The sequence below is a fragment of the Phyllostomus discolor genome, chromosome 10 (genome assembly GCF_004126475.2).
Source record: "Phyllostomus discolor isolate MPI-MPIP mPhyDis1 chromosome 10, mPhyDis1.pri.v3, whole genome shotgun sequence".
Lineage (NCBI taxonomy): Eukaryota > Metazoa > Chordata > Mammalia > Chiroptera > Phyllostomidae > Phyllostomus > Phyllostomus discolor.
The window spans coordinates 26,436,216-26,457,714 of NC_040912.2; the positions used below are offsets into that span (position 1 = coordinate 26,436,216).

General features: G+C 34.7%; 1 protein-coding gene across 3 annotated transcripts in view; it reads right to left on the bottom strand.

Moving 5' to 3' along the window:
• Positions 1-1,915: 1,915 nt before the first annotated feature.
• Positions 1,916-21,499, bottom strand: part of C1GALT1 (core 1 synthase, glycoprotein-N-acetylgalactosamine 3-beta-galactosyltransferase 1) — a 31,023-nt gene continuing 11,439 nt past the window's right edge. For 2 of the 3 annotated variants that reach the window (XM_028525356.2, XM_036010316.1), the window contains exons 2-4: positions 17,812-18,048; positions 13,802-14,469; positions 1,916-7,108 (exon numbers count right to left, since the gene is read on the bottom strand). In XM_028525356.2, coding sequence (XP_028381157.1) covers positions 6,890-7,108; positions 13,802-14,469; positions 17,812-18,048 — 1,124 coding nt within the window. In that variant the 3' untranslated portion in view covers positions 1,916-6,889. Of the gene's footprint in view, positions 7,109-10,466; positions 10,995-13,801; positions 14,470-17,811; positions 18,049-21,499 lie in introns of those variants that run through there. The other variant, XM_036010317.1, reaches the window with a different exon arrangement.

Below are 21,499 nucleotides of genomic sequence, written 5' to 3' on the forward strand. Positions count from 1 at the left end.
TGCACCAAAAAATAATTTTGAGAACTTGTTGACCTAAAAATAAAAGGCAAAAGTGAGAGGCAACAAGTGAAATCAAAAAGAATACCTACTTGGGAAGCACTAATATAGGCAGAAACCTAAGCAAATAGTGTTTTGATTGGGGTGAAGGCAAGTTTTTTTTGTTGTTTTCCTTTCCTGGAAAGGGAAATAATTACATGAGTAGAAGGAGGGAATCTGTATAGGTGCACATAAGTTCAGTTATCCTATAACTATACATGGTGGGTGCTAATTCTAAAGTGTCTCTCTCACGTTCAGCCCATAATCAGGATGTTTGCTTTCCTGTTAGCTTTGTAAACAGCTGTTTGAACTACAATGCTGGTGTGGCCCAGTTCACGTTCAAACATTCCAAAGGTTTGAGTAGTGAGACATGCAAGGCAGTTGCTCTGGAATGGCTGCCCTAGCTCTATTTTTAAATGGCTCCACTTATGTCAACTTTTCACAAACTACAGTGAAGTTCTAGGCAGCAATGCTAAATTCATTTATTAGTAACATATCAAACTCGTGGCAAAACAAAGTTTACTTCCATGTGTTACTAATACTGATGGATTTATCTGGAGGATGTCCATGTTGCTGAACTTCAGTTGTTAAATGTTCATTACGTCTTAAACACATAAGGAACTTGTATCTGGACAACCTATGTTGTCAGCATTATTAGATCTGATGTAAAATATGTTTGAGACAGAGCCCTTCCCTTTAGCAAGAAGATAAATTCAGCAATAATCTTGAATCATTTCCAGGACTATACCTTAGGAAAACCTGAAATAGGTGGTAAATCTGTATGTATTTAGATAAATAAATCTCTTCTCTAATGACTTATCAATAGGTTTTCCTAATGACTTAGGAAAACTTACTTTTTCTAAAGCTGTTAATCCAAATGACAGTGTATGTATGTGTACACACACATACATACATAAATGTACATATGGACTAAGAAGGAACATGCTGGGTAGAAGGTTACTGAAAATTGAGACAGATAGGCTGACTCGAGGGTCTTATCAACACTTGTAATCATTTGCTTAGGAAGAGGTATGCCAATCTTTATTCATCTTTTAAAAGTCCCAGACGAATCTAATACCAACAGATCTGAGCTCTGGATGAAATATGTCTAAAACCACCAAGTTTTTGGCCTACTGATGACATTTCAGTGAGCCTTCATGTATGCCCAAAGCATGATTAAGCAAAGGTGGACATGCTATTTTTTTTACATAGTGGGAGCAAAGAACTTCATAAACATAAATACGTTTTGAAGTGTATAAAATATCTGTCATTCAAGTCTCAGCTCAGATATTACCTCCTCACAGGTCTCAATGACACCCCCCTGTCCCCAGAAATGTGCTCTATCACATCATTTCTTTCCTAACAGCACTCTCTGAACTATCTTGTTCATTCATCTATTAACTTGTTTTGCTGGCTAGCCATAGAATTAAGGCTCTATAAGAACAGGAATCCTGTGTGTCTTGCTCACCACTGTATTTCTAGTAGATGCCAGGCACAATTATTTGAATATATACTTAGTTGAATAAATTATTTTCTCAGTATATAAGACAGATCAAAATATAGCAAGAAATAGGAAAGCAATCTTTCTCTCTCCCTCTTTCTACACACACACACCCACACAAACGCATCTAGACTACAGAGTAGGTATTTATAATTTTTTTAAGGTACATTATTCAAGATCTGAGGTAGAATATTTTGTTGCTTTAAAAAAAAATATATATATATATTACAGTAAAATTACTTACGCCAATTCAAAGTGAATAACTTTGGCAGAACAATTTAAATTATTATTTTTGGTAAAATAACCCCCAAAATACCCGTAAAGACAATGTTTCTCCAGTAACTTTTACATAAGTTAAAAATAATCAGATAAAGCAGCTTTAAACACGGTGATTTATTTTATGCAATTGTTTAAATCCATTGTCTAAAAATGTTCAAAAGGCACTTTAAAAAAACATATTTAAAAAATACATTTTTCTGACTTATTGGTGATCACTTAAAATAAGTGTCACCAGACATTTTTAAACCATTCATGATACTATTACCTTACATAATTTTTAAACTCCAAAACACAAACATTCACTGTGTAATATAGCACACTGCTTAGCAGTAAGATTAGTTTCCCTGTAATATACTTTATTAATTTGCAGGGCTCTGAAAAGTTATTTAAACTTAACAAATATAAGCTGAAAATTAGAGAGAGAAAAGGAGTTAAAACAGAACACTAGTTTTAGGTTGGTTCCTCTTTAGAGAATTTGTGAAATTTCTTGTTCTAATCTTTACTAAAGTTTGTATTTCAACTGAAATAAGTAATTTTTAAATCAATAGTTACATTTAGCATAAATTAAACCACAGGTTGTCCCCCAGATTTATTGTTTATTTCTGTCAGTCCTACTCTAAAAACACAGAGACATCAGGCAAATGAGTTTTTTTGTTTGATTTTGAGAAAACTAAGGGGGCGGTGGTAGAATCCAAATAACTTTGCTTTGTTTAATAATTTCATATCTAAAATAAGTTTAAAGTTGTAGACTTTTAAGGAGGGTAAGTATCCTGAAAGCCAGCAGGCATTATTCTTAAGACAGATGTTTTTACTTCTAAACTCAGGGAAACAAAGTTATAGCTATATAAAATTATCAGTTAAGTGATACAAATGCTAATCACTAATGACAGCCAAATTAACCTTGTGAAGGTAGCACTAAGAGTAGTTAGAAAATGGAAATTAGTTAAAAGGAAATTTAAAGAGGGCAATAAATACAAAGAAGCAGAAACTGTCAAAGACATAGTACTCGAAATAAACAGAAAATTTGAATGGAGAATAAAAGGACAGACTTGATCTAATTAATCAAGTGAGGGATTTTTCAAGCCTCAATTAGATAAATATAGTTTTATAGACTCAAGGAAGTAAAAAATTAATACTAAAAAATTATGAAAATAATTGGCAAATTTAATGCCCAAATCCTATTACCATACTTCAAAAAAGTATTAACAACTGGTCAGTGATTTATTTTCAAATCTCACAGAACAAAACTCCTCTGAAATTTAAGGTATTTGAAAACAAATAATTTAACTCAGGGACAACAATCTTTTATATCATCTATGAACTTTCCAACTGAAAATACAAGTATATCATTATGGAGAACATAAAATAGTAAAAGCCATATGTTTTGACACTACATTAAAATCACTAAATAGCAGAGATCTTAATTTAAAAGGTAAGTCAGTATCATCATGAATCTAGTTTTATGTGGTCCATCAAATACTTGAATTTCTTTTATTAGGTTACATAGGACAGTCAACTGATTCTTGAAAGTGATGCAATTTTGATAGTATGAATTAGTAAAAAAACATTCTGCATATAACAAAATATTTTTCTATCTATTTAAAAATTTTTATTAACTGTGGACATTTTTAATGACATTCATTTACATATGCTTTTAATGAAGTAATATGCACTTACTTAATGAACTGTTCCTGCCCCAATGTGAATTCAAAGAATTACAGATTTTACTCTGTAGGTCCTGATATTAGCCACTCTAAAAAAGTTAAAAAAAATTTGTCAAAATAAATGATGCACTGACCCTTTAAATCATCTTTAAAGTCTTTCACATTTAATACAGTGTAATCTTGGACTACACTATTTAAAACATGCTCTATCTAAATCTTTGAAAGATACCTTACTTATGCCGTGATTCTTAGCATGTTTGAAGGATCATTTACATCAGAATCACTTAGATCTTAGTGTAAAAAGGTTCTCAAACTAGAATGAATGAGCCTCACCTGGAGGGCTTGTTTAACCATAACTGCTAGCCTCCAGTCCTAGTTTCTGATTCAGTAGGTCTGAGATAGGGCCCAGGAGAGATAAGATCTCCAAGCAGTTCCCAAATGGCCCAGAAACTGGTTTACACCACACTTTGAGAACCACAGCCCAAGGGTAGCTTGGAAGAATGACTAGTGTTGGGCCCCATGCTAGATTCAGAATTTCTGGGCTTGGTGTAAAATTTGAGTTTTAACAAGCTCCCAGGCGAGACTATAAAAACCACAATTTGAGAAGCATTATGGCAATCTGGCTAATTTTACTATTACTGGCCAATGAGTAAAAGATGTCACATGTCAGTAAGTAAAAATGGAAATAATGCTAAATGACTAACCTTTGAGCTGCAATGGTTACAAAGAACATACTGGCTTTGAGTAGAAATCTAATTATTAGCTTTGTGACAGTGGAAAAGTTACTTTAATTCTGAACCTCTGTTTTCTCATCTATATTATGGAAGTAACACCCAATTTGTGAGGATTTAACACTAATGTACACAGAGTTTCTAAGCACAGTACTTGGCATATAGTACGCATCAGATAAAAGCTAGTAATTACTGATAAGAAATGTACAAAATAGTTCCTTCAATATCTGATTCCATTAAAGTAGATTTTTCATTCGTTTGAAACAAATATTTACACTCCAAGTTAACCATAAAACCTTAAACTTATTGCTCCATCCTCTGGGCCAGACAGTATTCTAAAAGCCATAAATATATTCACTTGTTTAATCCTCATAAAATTCTTGTGAGGTAGGTAATATTATTGTTGCTAATTTACAGATGAAGAAATTGAGGCACTGAGAGATTAAGTAAAATGCTCAAGGTTACAAGACTAGTAAGTGATGAAGCAAGAATTTAAACCCAGGCAGTCTGACTCTGGACCCCAGGATTTTTCACATGCTAATTTCCTGTGAGTAAATTCTAATGCTTTTGGATGTTTATGATAAACCATTTATACTTGAAGTAGCACAGAAAAGTACAATAGCAAATATGGACTCAAATTCATATGCACACCAAGGTGAAGAGCTGCTCAAAGAATAGAATGAATGCCTTGAAATTTTGGCAGGTGAAACCACCATGAACACCATGAAAAACAATTTAATAGGTAAAAATTGGTGTCAAGTTTCTACAACATGGGCAGAGTATCCATAACTGGCCGCTAATATGAACATCCTCTCAAATACACCATCAAAGAGGTCACGGTTTTGACATGTTTGGCACAATAAACTACTTAGTTAAGCATCAGGGTCAATGGTATGACAGCCATGTAAAATTAGCATAATGATAAACATAAGAGAAATGTAAACCATCTGTAACATGTAACATAGTATTACAGAAAGTCTGTAAAATATTGTTATGATACACTCAGGTAATATTGTTAAAGGTAACAAAAATGAAAAGAATTTTTCCTTCCAGAAGCTCTTTAGATAGTCACTATAATTAGAACAAAACATTCATGTATGTGTTTTTTGATGGCAGTCTCAAATGGGTATTCTACTCAATTGAAATTATCTATGCATTAGCAAAACAATCATCCCAAAATAGAGGGTGCTGCAAAAGTAGGTTTACAGTTGTAAGTACGCAAAATAGTATTCATTCTTGTTATTCTTTATTAATTATTGTATTATTTTCCATATGAACAACTGTAAATCTACTTCTGTCCCACCCTGTGTATGTAAGCCAGCAATCAAAATTCAGATGCTATTCACAAATTAAGTATTTGGTCTTTTAATATCTGACATACTTCAGCTTGTTTAAGAACTTTGCGTTTTCTAATGTTTTTAATTAACTCTGGGTAAAATCCTACATTTAAATTATTTTGCCAGTGTAATTAATAACCACCTCAGATTCTAAAAATAAATTCAAAACTGCTTTAAACAAATTATGAAAGGTACAAACAAGTGTCTCACAACAGGGCAAGAATAAAAGGAACTATAGTTATATAATTGGAAAGAGTTTTAAATAATCAATTAAAAATGTCGCTTAGTAATTCCTGAGAGTGGCACTGACATAAGAAAAGCATTCCCCCCAAAGCATTACAGTAACTATTAGTTACCCATAATTAACAATGGGTAAAATGGGAACAAAATACTAAAAATCCATGTTTACCAAATGCTAGCTGAAAATAGTATCTAAGAACGGTTGAACATACTTAGAAGAGACAGCAGGGACTCAGTGTAGGCATACCTAAGGGATATTGTGGGTTCTGTTCCAGACCACCTCAATAAAGCAAGCCTCACAATAAAGTGAGTCCTGATCTTTTTGCTTATGGAGGAAATCTTGCCTTCAATTCGGTTTGAAAACTAAATCTATGAAGTGCAATAAAGCAAAGCACAATAAAATGAGGTATGCCTGTATAAGGTTAACTAGTAATTAAAACCAAGTATGTATATATTACAGTCAAGGACTATGATCATTTCAAAATGTGATTTTATTAATGCACATTTAAGATAAGTGCATTCTTATTCTACCTACTTCTGAAAGAAATACTGCCAATTTTAAAGTCACAGCAAAGTTTTGATTAGCCAAAACTGCACACTGGTGTGTGTATGGGGGGGGAGGGGCAGCAGGGAGTTTGGTTCCTTTATACTACATTGCAAACATAAACTCATGTCTTGAGTTTACAAACACCACCAAAAACAACACTTCCTTCTAAAATTTTAAGGCAGATCTGTTTAACATCATGTGTGTGTTACTAATATGGTGCAGTGATGTTTTAACAAATTTTACTGTTTTAGCTTCCCGCTGAAAATAATACATGTGGTCAGGAATAGGCAATAAAATCTCTTTTCTAGTCCCCTTGCCTGGCCAACATTATAAAATCACAAGTTTTTCATATATATATATATATATATATATATTACTGTATCAAAAACACACTTTAACAGACCTCACAGCTCATTAAAGCTTCAGTTGACAGTCAATTCATATGAAAGATTTCTAATAAGGAATGTTCACTTAGAATTCTTCACTGGGAGTCCAGTGTTCTATAAAAGAAATGCAGAAGTTCTTCAGTGCAATGCTAGACATTTTACCTCTGTTCATTCATGTTTTCTTTCAAGGTTTCCCAATTTTACTTTTGTATCTTCATTTTTGTATGCTCGACTTCTTTCCTTTAGTATATTCTCAGGTAAGGCAGGTTGATATCTGTATAAATATCCATATGGGCGTAGATGATAAACGAGGTATTCTAATTCATACATAGTTGTAGGATCAACATAGTGAAAAGAAACTGCAAGATCAGAACAGCAACCAGGCCCCTAAAAAAGTAGTGGAAACAGGCATTATTAATAAGCAGTACATTGTTAAAATACAATATGCACATAGTGATAAAAGAAACACTAATTTTAACAGAATCCAGTAATTAAAGCTGGCAAGGTTTATTTAAAGAGGCACCTAATTTATTAGACATGTGGAAGAAAGGAATTTATAGAGTTCCTAATAATTTGAAACTACACATAAGTATTTCTAACTGAAATAATATTCTCTCATACTCTATAGTGTTTTAGCAGGAAAACATCTTGAGAGTTTAAGTGAAAGGAATAGATATACGAAGGATAAAGCTCTACTTCTTCAAATTTCGCTTTTTTTTTCATAATTTTCTCACTGTAAATTTTTGCTGGGCTCAGCCTCAGAAAAATACCGTTGGAGCATTCAATGACTAGAAAGCTTTGCCCATAATGTATCTGCAACCTAATACTTTATCTGCACATTAACCCAAACAGTATAGTATTTAGGAAAGTTCTGAATCAAACCTAGGATTGAATTCAGATTTTGCCTATTAGTGTATGCCACTGGGCAAGTTATTAAATCTCTATAAGCTTCAATTTCCCTATCTGCAAAAGATGGTTAAAGGAGATAATGTGTGTAAAATGCCTGGGACTAAGCTTTATATATCATAAATGCTCAATATGTGAGCTATTATTGCTAAAATAATAACATTCCAGTGACGGTTAAACCATTGTTCACTTATGGAATTCTCATACATTCTTAATACAGCTGGTATGAGAACAAGTTTAAAACAAGACAAAAAATACAACAAATAAGAATGAAAAAGCATGAAAATAAAGAAAACAAACAAAAAAACTGGTCACAGAGTTAAACAGTCACAAGGTCATTTTTAGGGTCAGAACTGATATCTGGAGACTGTTTCATCCAGGTGAGTCCAACAAAATTCAGATTCTATATGCCTTTGCAAGGACCCAGGGAGAAAGTTTGACAAGTTCCCGGAGAAGACTGATATTGACCTATTAAATTGAACATTTAATAATTCATATTTGGAAGTATGTAGCTTACAATGCAGTAAAAATTATCGAGAAATTGCTCATTATATTTTCTCTGGCCTGATTCTCAACTTTTCCTTTGAAACAAACATTGTTTGTGAGATCTTGGACAACTATGTAGGCACTGAAAAATTACCTAGTATCTACTTTTTATGTCTTTAGGGAATGCAATACAAATATATGAAAATCACAAGTATGACTTATATGTTTATAAGTCATATAAACATATATATCACACATATAAACATATATGTCATACTTGTGATATAAGTCAACTTGTGATTATCTAAATCAGCTCTGTCCGATAGGTATATATAAATCACATAATGTAGTTTATCCCTGGCTGGTGTAGCTCAGTGGATTGAGTGTGGGTTGTGATCAAAGGGTTGCCGGTTTGATTCCCAGTCAGGGCATATTCTTGGGTTGCAGGCCAGGTTCCCATTGGGGGTTTGAGAGAGGTAACCACACATTGATGTTTCTCTCTCTCTCTTTCTCCCTCCCTTCCCCTCTCTCTAAAAGTAAATGAATAAAATCTTTTAAAAAATAAATAAATCACCTAATAATAAATCACATAATGTAGTTTAACATTTTCTAGTAGCCACATTTAAAAAGTACAAATAAGTAAAATTAATTTGAAGGCATTTTATTTAGCTGAATAAATCCATATTGTTACTTTTTCAGTATGTAACTAATACTTTAAAAATTATTAATGAAATCATTCTTGTTAGTTGTGCTAAAGCCATGAGATCAGGTGTGAATTTTACACTTACAGCACAGTTCAGTGTAGACCTGCCACATTTCAAGTGCTCAAATGTTAATGTGCTTAATGGCTACTATACTAGCCAATACATAGTAAACTAAAAAAACCCTGAATAATAGTAGTTAATTTTAAATTGCTGATCCTCTGTGGAAGCAATTTTGACTCTGAAATTGTAATAATATTTTTATAGGGTTTACTGTATTGTTACACCCTATTGCATTATTATTTTCTTATGGATGGCCAGAATACTGTTATTATTAAGCATTATAAGCAATAAAAGATAATAAAACAGCTATAATTATCAAAAATAAAATAGTTTGCATATTGTTATGGTTACCTCAAAAACTCAAGAAGAGTCGAGTGAAAAATCACCTGAAATTAAGAAGCCAAGAACACAGCCAGATTTCAAAGATGCTTTAAAAAACCAAAAGTTTTGATATATACCAATTAAGAAGTTTTAAGAAACAGCCTAAGTGGAACAGTAACAAAAATAGTAAACATCTAGGAAAATACTTAAGAAGAAATAAAGTTCTGAAGAAAACTGTAAAACTTCACTAGGGGACCTAAAAGGAAACTTAAAAACTCCTGAGTAAAGATGTCTACTACCCTAAATTAATAACTTTATATATAAGGAAATGACATACGAGCTGCCAGAACAATTTAAAAGAGAAATACACACTCTTAGATTAATAACTTAAATATGCTGTAAAGCTACAAGGTTAACCCAGTCAGGGTACATGCCTGGGTTGCAGGCCACAGCCCCCAGCAACCACACATTGATGTTTTTCTCTTTCTCCCTCCCTTCCCTCTCTAAAAATAAAATCTTTTTAAAAAATGGCATTGGAGTAATTAGTTAACAATTTTAAAAATTCAGGAACTCTCTACCTAACCAGGTGCCAGTAAATTTCAGATGAATTAGTCTAAATAAAACTGAAGAACTAAGAGAATTAAGTCTCAATTGATTATTTCTGACCTATGAAAAAAGCAATTTCACATACATAAGCATATATATTTATATATAGTAAATACATACACATCTATTTTAAATCTATTGTGTCATGAATGCAAATTCTCTGGTGAAAAGCCTTTTTCCAGGGAACAGACTCACTTACAGGGAAGTGAGCAGGCAATATGAGAAGTATGAAAAGTTCTGAACAACCAACTTAAGAATGTAACTCTTTGACAACTAGAATAGCGGTCCCCAACCTTTCTGGCACCAGGAACCAGTTTTGGGGAATACAGTACATTTCCATGGACTGAGGTAGGGGGATGGTTTCAGGATGATTCAAACACATTACATTCAAGCTCACCTTCTGCTGTGTGGCCCCGTATAGGTCCACAGGCCAGAGGTTGGGGACCCCTGAACTAGAATATCTTACTCTGACTCCAAAAAATTTTCTACACTTTTATTTTTAGTGATTACCACAGAGAATGTATGTATGAAATTTAGGATGGCTGTAAAAACAGTAACTCGGGGAAAATTTATTAAATGATGGATGAGTAATAACAGAAATCTGGTAAGAGAGAAAAGACAACATTAGAAAGTTGGGTCAGTTTTGGTATCCCCAAGTCTACTTTATAACCTTTAATACAACTGAATAAATTTTTACAGGAAAAACATAAATTTTGCCATACATGTTAAAAACTACTACAATTTAAATAAAAGATGCACTACAGAAATATTTATTTTGTTCATATAAAGCATATTGTTAGGTTGGTGGGAATTCCCATCTACATGTTGGTGGGAATTGTGGGCAGTTCTCTTAAAGGAAAAGGAGGATATTTTACTGATTACAAAACAATGAACAATTATGATACCCCTCTGATCTTATTGTATGTGTACCCAATATCAGATAATTTTGGTGAAGTTGTACGCCTTTAGGTGTATTTATTACATCATTTATTATGTTTTTGAGTTTGGGTATATTTTTTGTATGCAAAGGGATGCAAAATTAAGAAGACAAGCAGCCAGGTAACCTTGGATAGTCAGAATACAGTAAGAAAAGTTTGTATCCAAAAAACACCCAAAGTAGCACCTCATTAAAACAAAACAAAAACACAGGCTTGGGAATGCATCTGTTTCACAGTCTAAAAATTTTGCATCTACGATAGAAATAAAATGCTAGTATAAGGTTTCAAACAGACTCATTACATACAACTGAACTTTAAAAAGTGTATTTAGGAAAGTGGAATTTTATCCCAACAGAATACTTATTTTAACATATCCTCCTATCCCCACCCTTTTGGGGTAGATACCCCACTAATCATACAGGAAAGCTCAGGACGAAAATAACAGCTTTTAGAATCAAAGTGGTTTGCAGTAACACTTAACTCCTTATTAGGAGAAGCAAGTCACTTTAATTTCCTGAGCCTCAGTTTTGTCTATTAAATGCAGAGTTACTGTAAGGATTAGGTATCATGTCTGTGTAAGTACCAAGAACACACTGCTCTGGTGGGTGATAGAAGTAGTAATGGTTTCAGTTTCCTTTAAAGTTGATCATCTAAAGCTTGGGTCAGATGTTCTAGGTCAGGGATTCTTAACATCAGTGACACTGACATTTTGGGCCAGATACTATAATTCTTTGTTGTTGGGGGTTGTGCTGTGTGTTGTGGAATGTTTAGCATTCAGTGAGTTATAATCTTGTGGGTTTCTACCCCTAGATGCCAGATGGAACCTCCTGGTTAACAACCAAAATGTCTCCAGATTTGCTAAATGTCCTCTGGGTGAAAACAAAAAAAACCCTGGTTGAGAACTACGTGATGATTTGAAAGTGTTGACTTGTGAAGAAGGGAATGATAGCACAAAGTACTTACTTGTATCTCAGGGCCAGAGGGAAAGAAGGCAAAGTCCCAGTAACTTGCCTAAAGGCATTATTAATTATTGGGTTAGCCAAAAAGTCTGTAAGGTTTTTTCCATAAAATAAAAGACATTTTAAATTTTCACCAACAACTTTATTGATTTGGTTATTTTGAGTATACCAGCTATCTCCCATGTGGTATGTTGATTGTTCTCAATGTCTTGATTTGATCACTATCAACTTCAACTGGTCTACTGACTGTGGAGCACTGTCCAGTGAGAAATCTCCAGCAGAAACCTTCGCAAACCACTTTTGACACGTTTGATCAGTCACAGAACCCTCTCAATACACTGCACACATCTTTTTTTGCCTTTCAGCTGTTTTTACCTTTCTTGAAATAATATAGCATAATATGCCAAAAATGTTGTTTTTTCTTCCATCTTCAATGTTAAAGTGGCTGCACAAAAAATTCACCAATTTTGATCATTTTTTTAAATGTATGCTGATATGACAACTGTCACAATACAATCTAACACAATTGTTTAGAATATAGTTAAAAACTAAGCGCTACTAGAGCCATCTTACAGAAAAAAACAAACGAACTTTTAGCCAACCCAATAATAACAGAACTGAGATTAAAAGCTGGGTTTAATGATTCCTGGTCTCCTTCATTCACTGCTGCAATGCTCATAACAGCAAAACTGGCAGCAACCTTTTATCACCAGGCGAATGGACAAATTATAGTACATTCATATATTGTATCTGTACTTTTCAACCTTTTTCATGTCATGGCACACATAAACTACTAAAATTCTGCAGCATACCAGAAAATACATTTTTTGCAGACCTGACAAAAAATAGTTATAATTTTGATTCATGCACACTGGATGGCTATTATGTTGGATGTTATCATTTTTTTATTTGACAATTTAAAGGAAAAGGGGTCAGTGCCCCTTACTAAAATAATCAGGTATTGCATGTTTTAAAAAATCTTGCAGCACACTGGTTGAAAATCACTGGATCAGATTATTACACAGCAGTTGAAATTAATAAATAAGCAGATACATAGATTAATTGGTAATTTTACTGTTGTGTGAAAAGGGCAAATGTACAAGTATACATATGGTACAATTCTATTTATTTAAAAATCTGCAAAACAATACTATATCTTATTTGTGGATACATAAACATGTAGAAAATATAAAAACAAGCATGGCAATAATAAATATTAAATTCATGACAGTGGTTATCTGAAGGAGGAGGTAGGAAAACTGGATGGGAAAGGATACAGAGGCCTCAGCTGTATCTATACCTTTTTATTTTAAAAAATCTAAAGCAAATATAGCACAAGATTAATATTTGGTAAAGCTGGCTTGTGGGTACAAGGCATTATACTCTTCTCAAACATTTGTACTTCTGATAAATTTAATAAAATAATGCACTTTAGATAAAGTTTTCAGGAATGTAAGTTAAGGTGTCAAACAACAGCTAAGGCTTAGATGCTTAGTGTGTGACAAGCACTGTATTACACCATAAGGACAACTGGATGAGACAGGTAAATCACGTCCATTTTACAGATAAGGAAACTGATGCTAGGAAGTTAACCAAATTCTGCCCATCCAAGGTCATTCAACTATTAAGTAGGAGAGCAGGACTTGAACCTAGGTCTTTTTGAACCTCAAAGTCTTTTGATGTGTTGTTCCTTAATCACTCAAACTAGAGTATCCAACTCTACTCTGAGTCACGCTATATCCCCTTACCCAGCTTTTTTCTTTCAGGGCAGTTACCACAACCTAGAATCATATTATAAATTGATAGTCTTTCTATTTATTGTAGATCTCCTCATCTAGAATGTAAGGTCCATGAAAAATGAAGATTGGCCACATTTATTGCTATAGTCTTAGTGCCTGGAATGTAGTAAGTACCAATATTTGTTGAATGACTGATTATTGCTGACACTCTCATTCTCATTTACTTTGTTAGACTGTTATTCTATGTAAAAAGACTAAAGGAGATAGCAATGCTAAAGAAACATACACATATTAGCTACTTTTTTTTAAGTAAGCAAAAGTCAGTTGAGTATTTATGTTGTAATAACATTTCTAAACTTACCTCTACAGGAGGATAATAGTTATAATTCCAGTACCAAAATGTTCTAGGTAGATAACCCTTGATTAAGTGGTGTTCTGGTACAAAAGGATGAAAAGTTTCTTTTCCAGTGGTATCTCTGGAATCTCCCGCTTCTACATTTATAATTTCCATGCATCTCCCCAGTGCTAAGTCTTCAATGGAGGAACTATGAGTACATTTCTCTGTTTTAAATGCATCAACAAATCTCTTCAAGGCTTCTTTGCTCAGTACATATCCTGCTCCTCCACTCATGTAGCCCTGCTTTACATAGGGCTTAAACCTTCTCCCAAAGTAAATGGGTTCTTCAGGGTTGTGTTTTGAGAGAAGCCATCTCAAATTGTCTAGTATAACGTATGTATCATCGTCTGCTTTCAAAAACCAATCAGCATCTTCTAAATAGTGATCATGAACATAATGAAAAGCTTTAATTGTTTTCCAGTATAGCTGGTCTCTGCCTTCTCTGGTTTTTAATCCCACAGCAGGGAAGTCTTTATTTTCTTCTGAACTCATAAACAACACTTTATTACAGCGTTGGGCCCATGTAGCTTTGACATGTTTAGCCTTTTTCTCTAGATTTTGGGGCCCTGTCATAACCCAGCAAAGAATTTTAACCTTCTGATAGAGGTTTTCAGCGATGTCTGTGTTCTCATCTATTAAACAAAAAAATGTTTGTTATATTTACATATATCTAAAATCCAAACAAATTATGCTTAAGAAGACATTTTCTTAAACAATTTCAAATAACCACCCCCTACCCCTGCTTCTACTTACCTAGCTGCCATTTAGTGATTTAATTTGAAAGAAAGCAAAACTCAACCTAATATGAACTGACATTCTGATTTACTGGTTTCTTGTCAATCTTCAGGAGATCACTGGAGCTAACAAGAGTTGTCACTATGAATTAAATTCTTACTATTCCTTCGATTCATTGACCAAATAGCATCAGCAACATCTAGGAGTTTGTTAGAAATGTAGTATCTCAAGTCCCAACCCAGACCCACTGAATCAGAATCTGAATTTTAACAAGTTCTCCTGGTGATTTGTGTGCATTTCACCGCCTTAAGAGAGTCTGCTTTTCACTTCATTCTGCAAAGAAAGCTCCAGCTGGTTCTTAACCAGAAAATTGACAGGAATTTTTCATTGCTCTGAATAAATTCTGAAAGGCAGGGAAGACATACTGCTGAAGTGGCAGTTCATTCTGAAGCTCACAAGAGTCCCCTGGAATGAATTTCTACAAGTACTCTCCGAGATGGCTTTAAAAAGGCTTTCCCAACTACCCCAGTTTGATGAAGAGGCATTAATGCACAGTTGAGATTACTTCTATTAGTAACACACCTCATTACAAATTCAAATCCACCAGTCAGAAAAAGAATAGATGAATAGGTAGAGGTAGTATTTCCAATATTATCTAGAGAAGTGTTTTCCAAAGTATGGGTTTGCAAAGAAATGTGTAAGGAGCTTATGCTGGAATATAAAGCAGCATGTTAATTTTTTCATTGAGGAAGTCTTGCTTTCCCCTCCTCCCTCAAAAAAAAAAGTCCTAAAACAGTGAGCTTAAATGATTTACATCCTGTGCAAGCTCCTTATCTGGGTGTAGACAGGTAACAATTCACAGGCTGTCATGGCAGGACCACATTTTGAGTAACACTGGTACAGAGGAAGAGTCCAACTGTAAGATTCTAGATCAGTACTTGGTGAGGACCAATTTTTATTTCCAATAGTTAGAGACCTATACTTTTATAAACATGCTAAAAGTGAAATACTGAAAAATAAAATTTTAAAAAGAAATATAAAATACAAGCCCAACTAAGTTTTTATCTTCAGATTTAGGTAAAATTACTTCCAAATTACCATAAAGTTTCTAACCGTTTAATTGTGATTTCAGCACTAATTGAAGTCTGAAAAATCTATACTACGCTTTATAGCAATCTACAGCAATGCTCTAGGTAGAATCCTCAGAAAGCATATCCTTCAAGTTAAGGTCAACCAGTGAGTTACAAAAGCTCAGTCCTATGAAAAATTAACAACAAAGACATAAACTTACAGTTAACTGATTGAGAGAGTCTAGAAGGCAAGGTTGGTGCAGGGCATAAAAATACACTCATGCCCCTCTGGGTATCAAGAATCACAATCTAAAAACAGACAAAATCACCCTATTTCCAGTCAGAGTGCATTCACAATTCTTATACTTGGGAGCCCAATCTCCTACCTATGCAGATATATCAAATCCTCACTCATTAATTACTTTGTAATAAGCATGGCTAGCACAGGAGATAAGTAGATGAATAACACACATGTGCAAACCTATACTTGCCACATATCAAGGAGATAAAAAAATGCTACAATTTAGGAGGTAAATACAAAGGGTTTGATGTGCTGTGGGAAAAGAAAGTTGTGAGAATGTGGCTAGAAAAGAGAAGAAAGGAAAATAAAGCAGTATCTGCGAAAATAAGAGATGATGCAGAAAATAGGACTTTAAATGAGATGTTCACCAAAACAAAGGACAAAAGGCATGGTAAAGTTTGGCTGTGTGCAGGTTAATGGGTTATACTAAAGATCTGAACTAGGAGAAATGCACTATGGATTGAGAAAAGAAATCTGTAAAATGGTACAGAAGGTGAACCGTTAGATTTAAGTCACAAATGAGACTGGTAAGCAAAGAAAAGCATCTACCATGACTTAAGTTTCTAACATAGGCAGGTGGTAATAAGCTATATAAAATAAGAAAGAAGTAGAAGTTTTAGGAGTAAGAAGGAAAAGAAAAAAAGGAGTTCATATACACATGTTAAGTTTGAAGAAAACAGACTTTTAGCATCCCCTTCATTTTGTGTATGTTCCTGCAGTTAAGGACAACCTAGCATAGCCTACCAGTAGTAGAGGAGCCTCAATCCAATTGATCATTTCAAGACCTGAAGCAATGCTACAGAGCAAGTGCACAGTGATCAAATTGCTTTCCAATAAGACCACAGAGCACCTGCTTGGAGTTAAATCAGTTATGTAAACATTTACACAACATAATACAATTTGTAAAGGTATTCATGTGCTTGCTAGTACACAAAACTCAACCAAGATTTGACACCTTGCCCTAGAACCTCTGCTTGAGAGGTAGGAAATAAGTAATTTACAGCCAGAAAGGTAAGAGAAACAACTCTTAATACGGATCCTCTCCATCCTAGAGCTCTAATTATTTTCAGTCTGCTTATATTCTTTTCTGTTACATAAACCAGAACATTTGCAGAGATCTTTGAACTGTGTTGACGCCTTATAGTATCTAGAATGGAGTTGAAGATAACGACAGTAAAGAAGAGATGGAAATGAAAACTATAGGGGCTAATGACATCATGCAGGCAAAGAAGAGCCAAAGGACACAAACTTGGAGAAAACTTCCCTTTAATGGGCACACAGAGGACTCAGTTGAGAAAATCTAGTTAGAGATATGAGGACAGGAAGAAATGAAGTCATAATACATACCTAGCTTTCTAATTCCTTAGTTCTTTATTCTTCTCAAAAGGAAAAAAGATTAGTGATATTAACTATTAATAAAAATATAAACTGAAATGTATATATAACTCTTGCATTTCCCTAAGAAAACATGATAAGCAAAAACTAATACCAAAATAAGACAAAAGAAAACCCAAAGATACAAATATAAACCATGATAAGAAAATTAGACTAAACAAAAATTTTCAGAAACAAATCTAGTCTGAAAAGTTTTGCCTTTTCCCAAATTACAGTTTCTGAACTGTTCCTATTGAATAAATTCAAAATTAATATTTTACTACCTAAATACATCTAGGTTTAGCAATTCCTTTTCTGAGGCAAACCAAGAATGTCATCTAATATCTGGAATTAAGATCATTTTTATCAAAAAATACAGTGTGGTAAATTAAAATATAGTGTGATATAATTAAAATTCATATATCTTTTCCCAATTTTTTCAATACTTACACCGCCTGAAAAATATGATTTATGTTTACTTCTTTAAACTGTACCTTTATGTTGGCTAGCATCTGCATTGAAGTTCATCTGTCCTTCTAGATGATTCTGTCCATTATCATCTGAATGCCCAGCATGAGGATCATTATGAAGAATCTTAGGCTGGGTATCACCCTGTTCTCCCAACAAAATACTAAGTAGCTGAGAACATAAAACAAATCCGATTGCTGATCCACAGAGGAAGATTAAAAAATTCAGCCAAGATTTAGAGGCCATTTCCCGAAAGTGTATTTCTGTAAGAAAAAAGGAATAGCAGGATGTTATAAATTATAGAGCACTATACATCCCAAAAGTAAAAAGTCTGTAACTTTGCTACACTGGAAAGTTAATTCCTTTCCTATGAGAGTATATCTAAGAGTATTTAACTTTTACCTACGAGTTTATCCCTTTGTTTGCTGCTAAAATAGCACATTATGGACAAGTCAATAAAATGAATAATCACTGCTGGGGTGGGACATGGGTGAATATGAGTACGAGGAAACACAATTCAATTAGGATCACTTGAGGAGCATTTTAAAAATACAGATTTCCAGGCTCAATGATTGAGATTTCAGATACAAAAAAAAGTGCTGGGACAACTAAAATATTTATTTTTACTGTATTAAGGAAAAGCTTTGTGTTAGCCACTGTTTAAAAAAAAAAGCACACGATAAAGCACTGCATTAAGAAAGAAATTACCCTAAATCCCATCAACCAGAAACAACTCTTGGTGAATACCATTACAGATATGAATAGCATCTTTATAAGTAACAGAGAAAGAAATAGAAGGAGAGATAATTATAGCTAACATTGAGTCCTGTACCATTAAACTAAAGACTATGAATCCTATTTCATAGATGAACTTAAGAGAGGTTAGTAACCTTCTCAGGTTCACATTAGTGGCCTAAATCAAGAATTCAGACTCTTCACCATTTTGCTATAGTTTTCCAGAATTTGGATTATACCAGTTACAGTTATTTTAAAGACTTAACATATTAAGTTAGATTTACTTGAATGTATTTTTTTAAGGGGGAAATGACGCAAATCTAAACAAACTCTGATTGTCAGCTACGCATTTCTGACATTTACCTCTCTTGAGCAGTCCTCCTTTAAATGATCCCTTTGAAGATAAAGATTATGGAAAACGTAAAACAATTGAAGGCATGCACTAAACTTGTATGATTAAAAACTAAATGATGTTAAGAAAATCAAACAAGACCTAACTAAACAAATGGGGAAACAGAGCATGTTCATGCATTAGAGGCCTTAACATAGTAAAGATGTCAATTCTCCCCAATTGGATGCATGAGTTGAATGCAATTTCTATGAAAATCCCTTCAAGATTTTTTATACAGATGAGATTATTCTAAAATTTACATATTAAGGCAAATAAACTAGAATAGCTACAATAATTTTTTATGGGAAGAATATGGGAAGAATGAGTCTACTTGTGTTTATGACATCACATAGTGACTAAAACAATCTCTGTATCTATGATTCTGTTTCTGTTCTGCTTGTTTGTTTTTCTTTTTTAGATTCAATTGTTGATAGATATTATTATTGCCATTTTACTGTTCATATTTTTGATCTTCTCCTTTAAAGAAGGCCCTTTAACATTCCAAATAATACAGGTTTGGTGGTGGTGAACTACTTTCACTTTTTCTTGTCTAGGAGGCCCTTTATCTGTTCTTAAATTCTAAATGATAGCTTTACTGAGTAGAGTAATTTTGGTTGTAGGTCCTTGCTTTTCATCACTTTGAATATTTCTGGTCAATCCCTTCTGGCCTGAAGAGTTTCTTTTGAGAAATCAGCTGACAGTCTATGGAAGTTCCCTTGTACATAACCAAATACCTTTCTTTTTCTGCTTTTAAGATTCTCTGTCTTCATCTTTGGCATGTTAATTATGATGTATCTTGGTGTGCGCCTCTTTGGATTCATCTTATTTAGGACACTCTGTGCTTCCTGGACTTGTATGTCTATTTCTATCACTAGGTTAGAGCAGTTTTCTGCCATTTTTTCAAATAGGTTTTCAATTTCTTGCTTTCTTCTTCTTCTGGTACTCCCATGATGAGAATGTTGGTACATGTGAAGTTGTCCCAGGCACTTCTTACACTATCCTTATATTTTTGGATTCTGTTTTCTTTTTGCTGCTTTGATTAGGTGTGTTTTGTTTTGGGGTTTTTTGTTTGTTTTTTGCTTCTTCATATTCCAAATTGCTGATTTTAGTCCTGGCTTCTTCCACTCTACTGTTAATTCCCAGTAAATTATTCTTCAATTAGTGTACCCTTCATTTCTGACTGGTTCTTTTTTATGCTGTTGGTGTTCTAAGTTCATTGAGCATCCTTATAACCACTGTTTTGAACTCTGCATCTAGAAGATTGCTTTTCTTCACATTGTTCAGTTCTTTATCTGGAGTTCTGTTCTGTTTTTTCATTTGGGCCATGTCTTTTTGTCTCCTCATTTTGACAGCCTACTTATGTTTGTTTCTATGTATTGGGTAGAGCTGCTACATTTCCCAGGCTTGGTAGACTAATGTAGTACATGTCCTGTAGGGTCCAGCAGCACAGTCACCCCTATTACCCAAGCTGGGCAGTCCAGATGTGTCCCCCATGTGGGTTGTAAACCCTTCTCCTTGTAGGTGAGCCTTGACTGCTCTTGGCATGTGAGTGGAAGGGATTTACCTAGGCTAATCAACTACAAGGACTGGCTGTGACCACTGACCATCAACTGCTCACCACCATGGAGGATCAGCTGTGCAGAGGCCCAACCCACACAGCAGGACTTACTTGAGCAGGCTCTGGTGCCTGCTGAATCTGCCCCTTGAGTGTGTCTCTTGTGGAGGTATAGTTGGGGGGTGGTGTTTCAGTGTAGTCTGAAGTTGTCTACTGGATGCATAGGCTTTGGGGCTTCCCAGGAGGTACAGGCCAAGGTCAGCCACCACCTGTATTCTGCCCAGGGCCACCCAGCATAAATTACAAAAAAATATGCAGATGGCTGCTACTTGTGCTGAGCTTGGAGCTGCCCAAGTAAAACCAAGCTGTGAAGCAAGGCCAGCTGTTGCTAGTACTGGGCCTGGGGCCACTTAATGAGGGGTACAGGGCTCAAACACACAAGCCATGTGCTGCCTGTTTGAGAGAATTTAGGAAATTCTCAAGTATGAACCACATAAGCCATTCATATGGAAAAGCCACTGGAAATAGCTTGGATGAGCCCCAAAGCTGGGTGGGGCAGGGCCTCAGGGAATCGCCAGGGAGAGGCAAAGAAAGTGAGCCAAATTGATGGAATCTCAGATATGGCACCCTCCTGCTGGCTGTGGGGGGGAGGGCTCATCAAAGAAACAATGGCCTGTGTTAGCACTGTTGTCTGAGGGAAAGCTGCCCCCTCAGTTCTCACCCTGATGCCAAACAATTCAGTTCCTCCCTGTATAACTATGGTGCCTTTCAAGTAGCTGTCCCAGCACTGGAGCTTAGAGGGAGTGAGTCAGAGTAAGTCCATGTGCCAGCCCAAAAGTAACTGCATGAGACTCCAGCAGCTTCCACATTCCTCAGCCTCAAATCCTGCTGGATTTTACAACCAACAGTTATGGGGACTTTTCTTCCTGGCACTGAACTCCTGGGCTGGAGGGCCCTGTGTGGGGATAGGACCTCTTACTCCTCATAGGGACTCTCCACAGTCAAGATATCCCTCCCACTATTTATCTGCCAC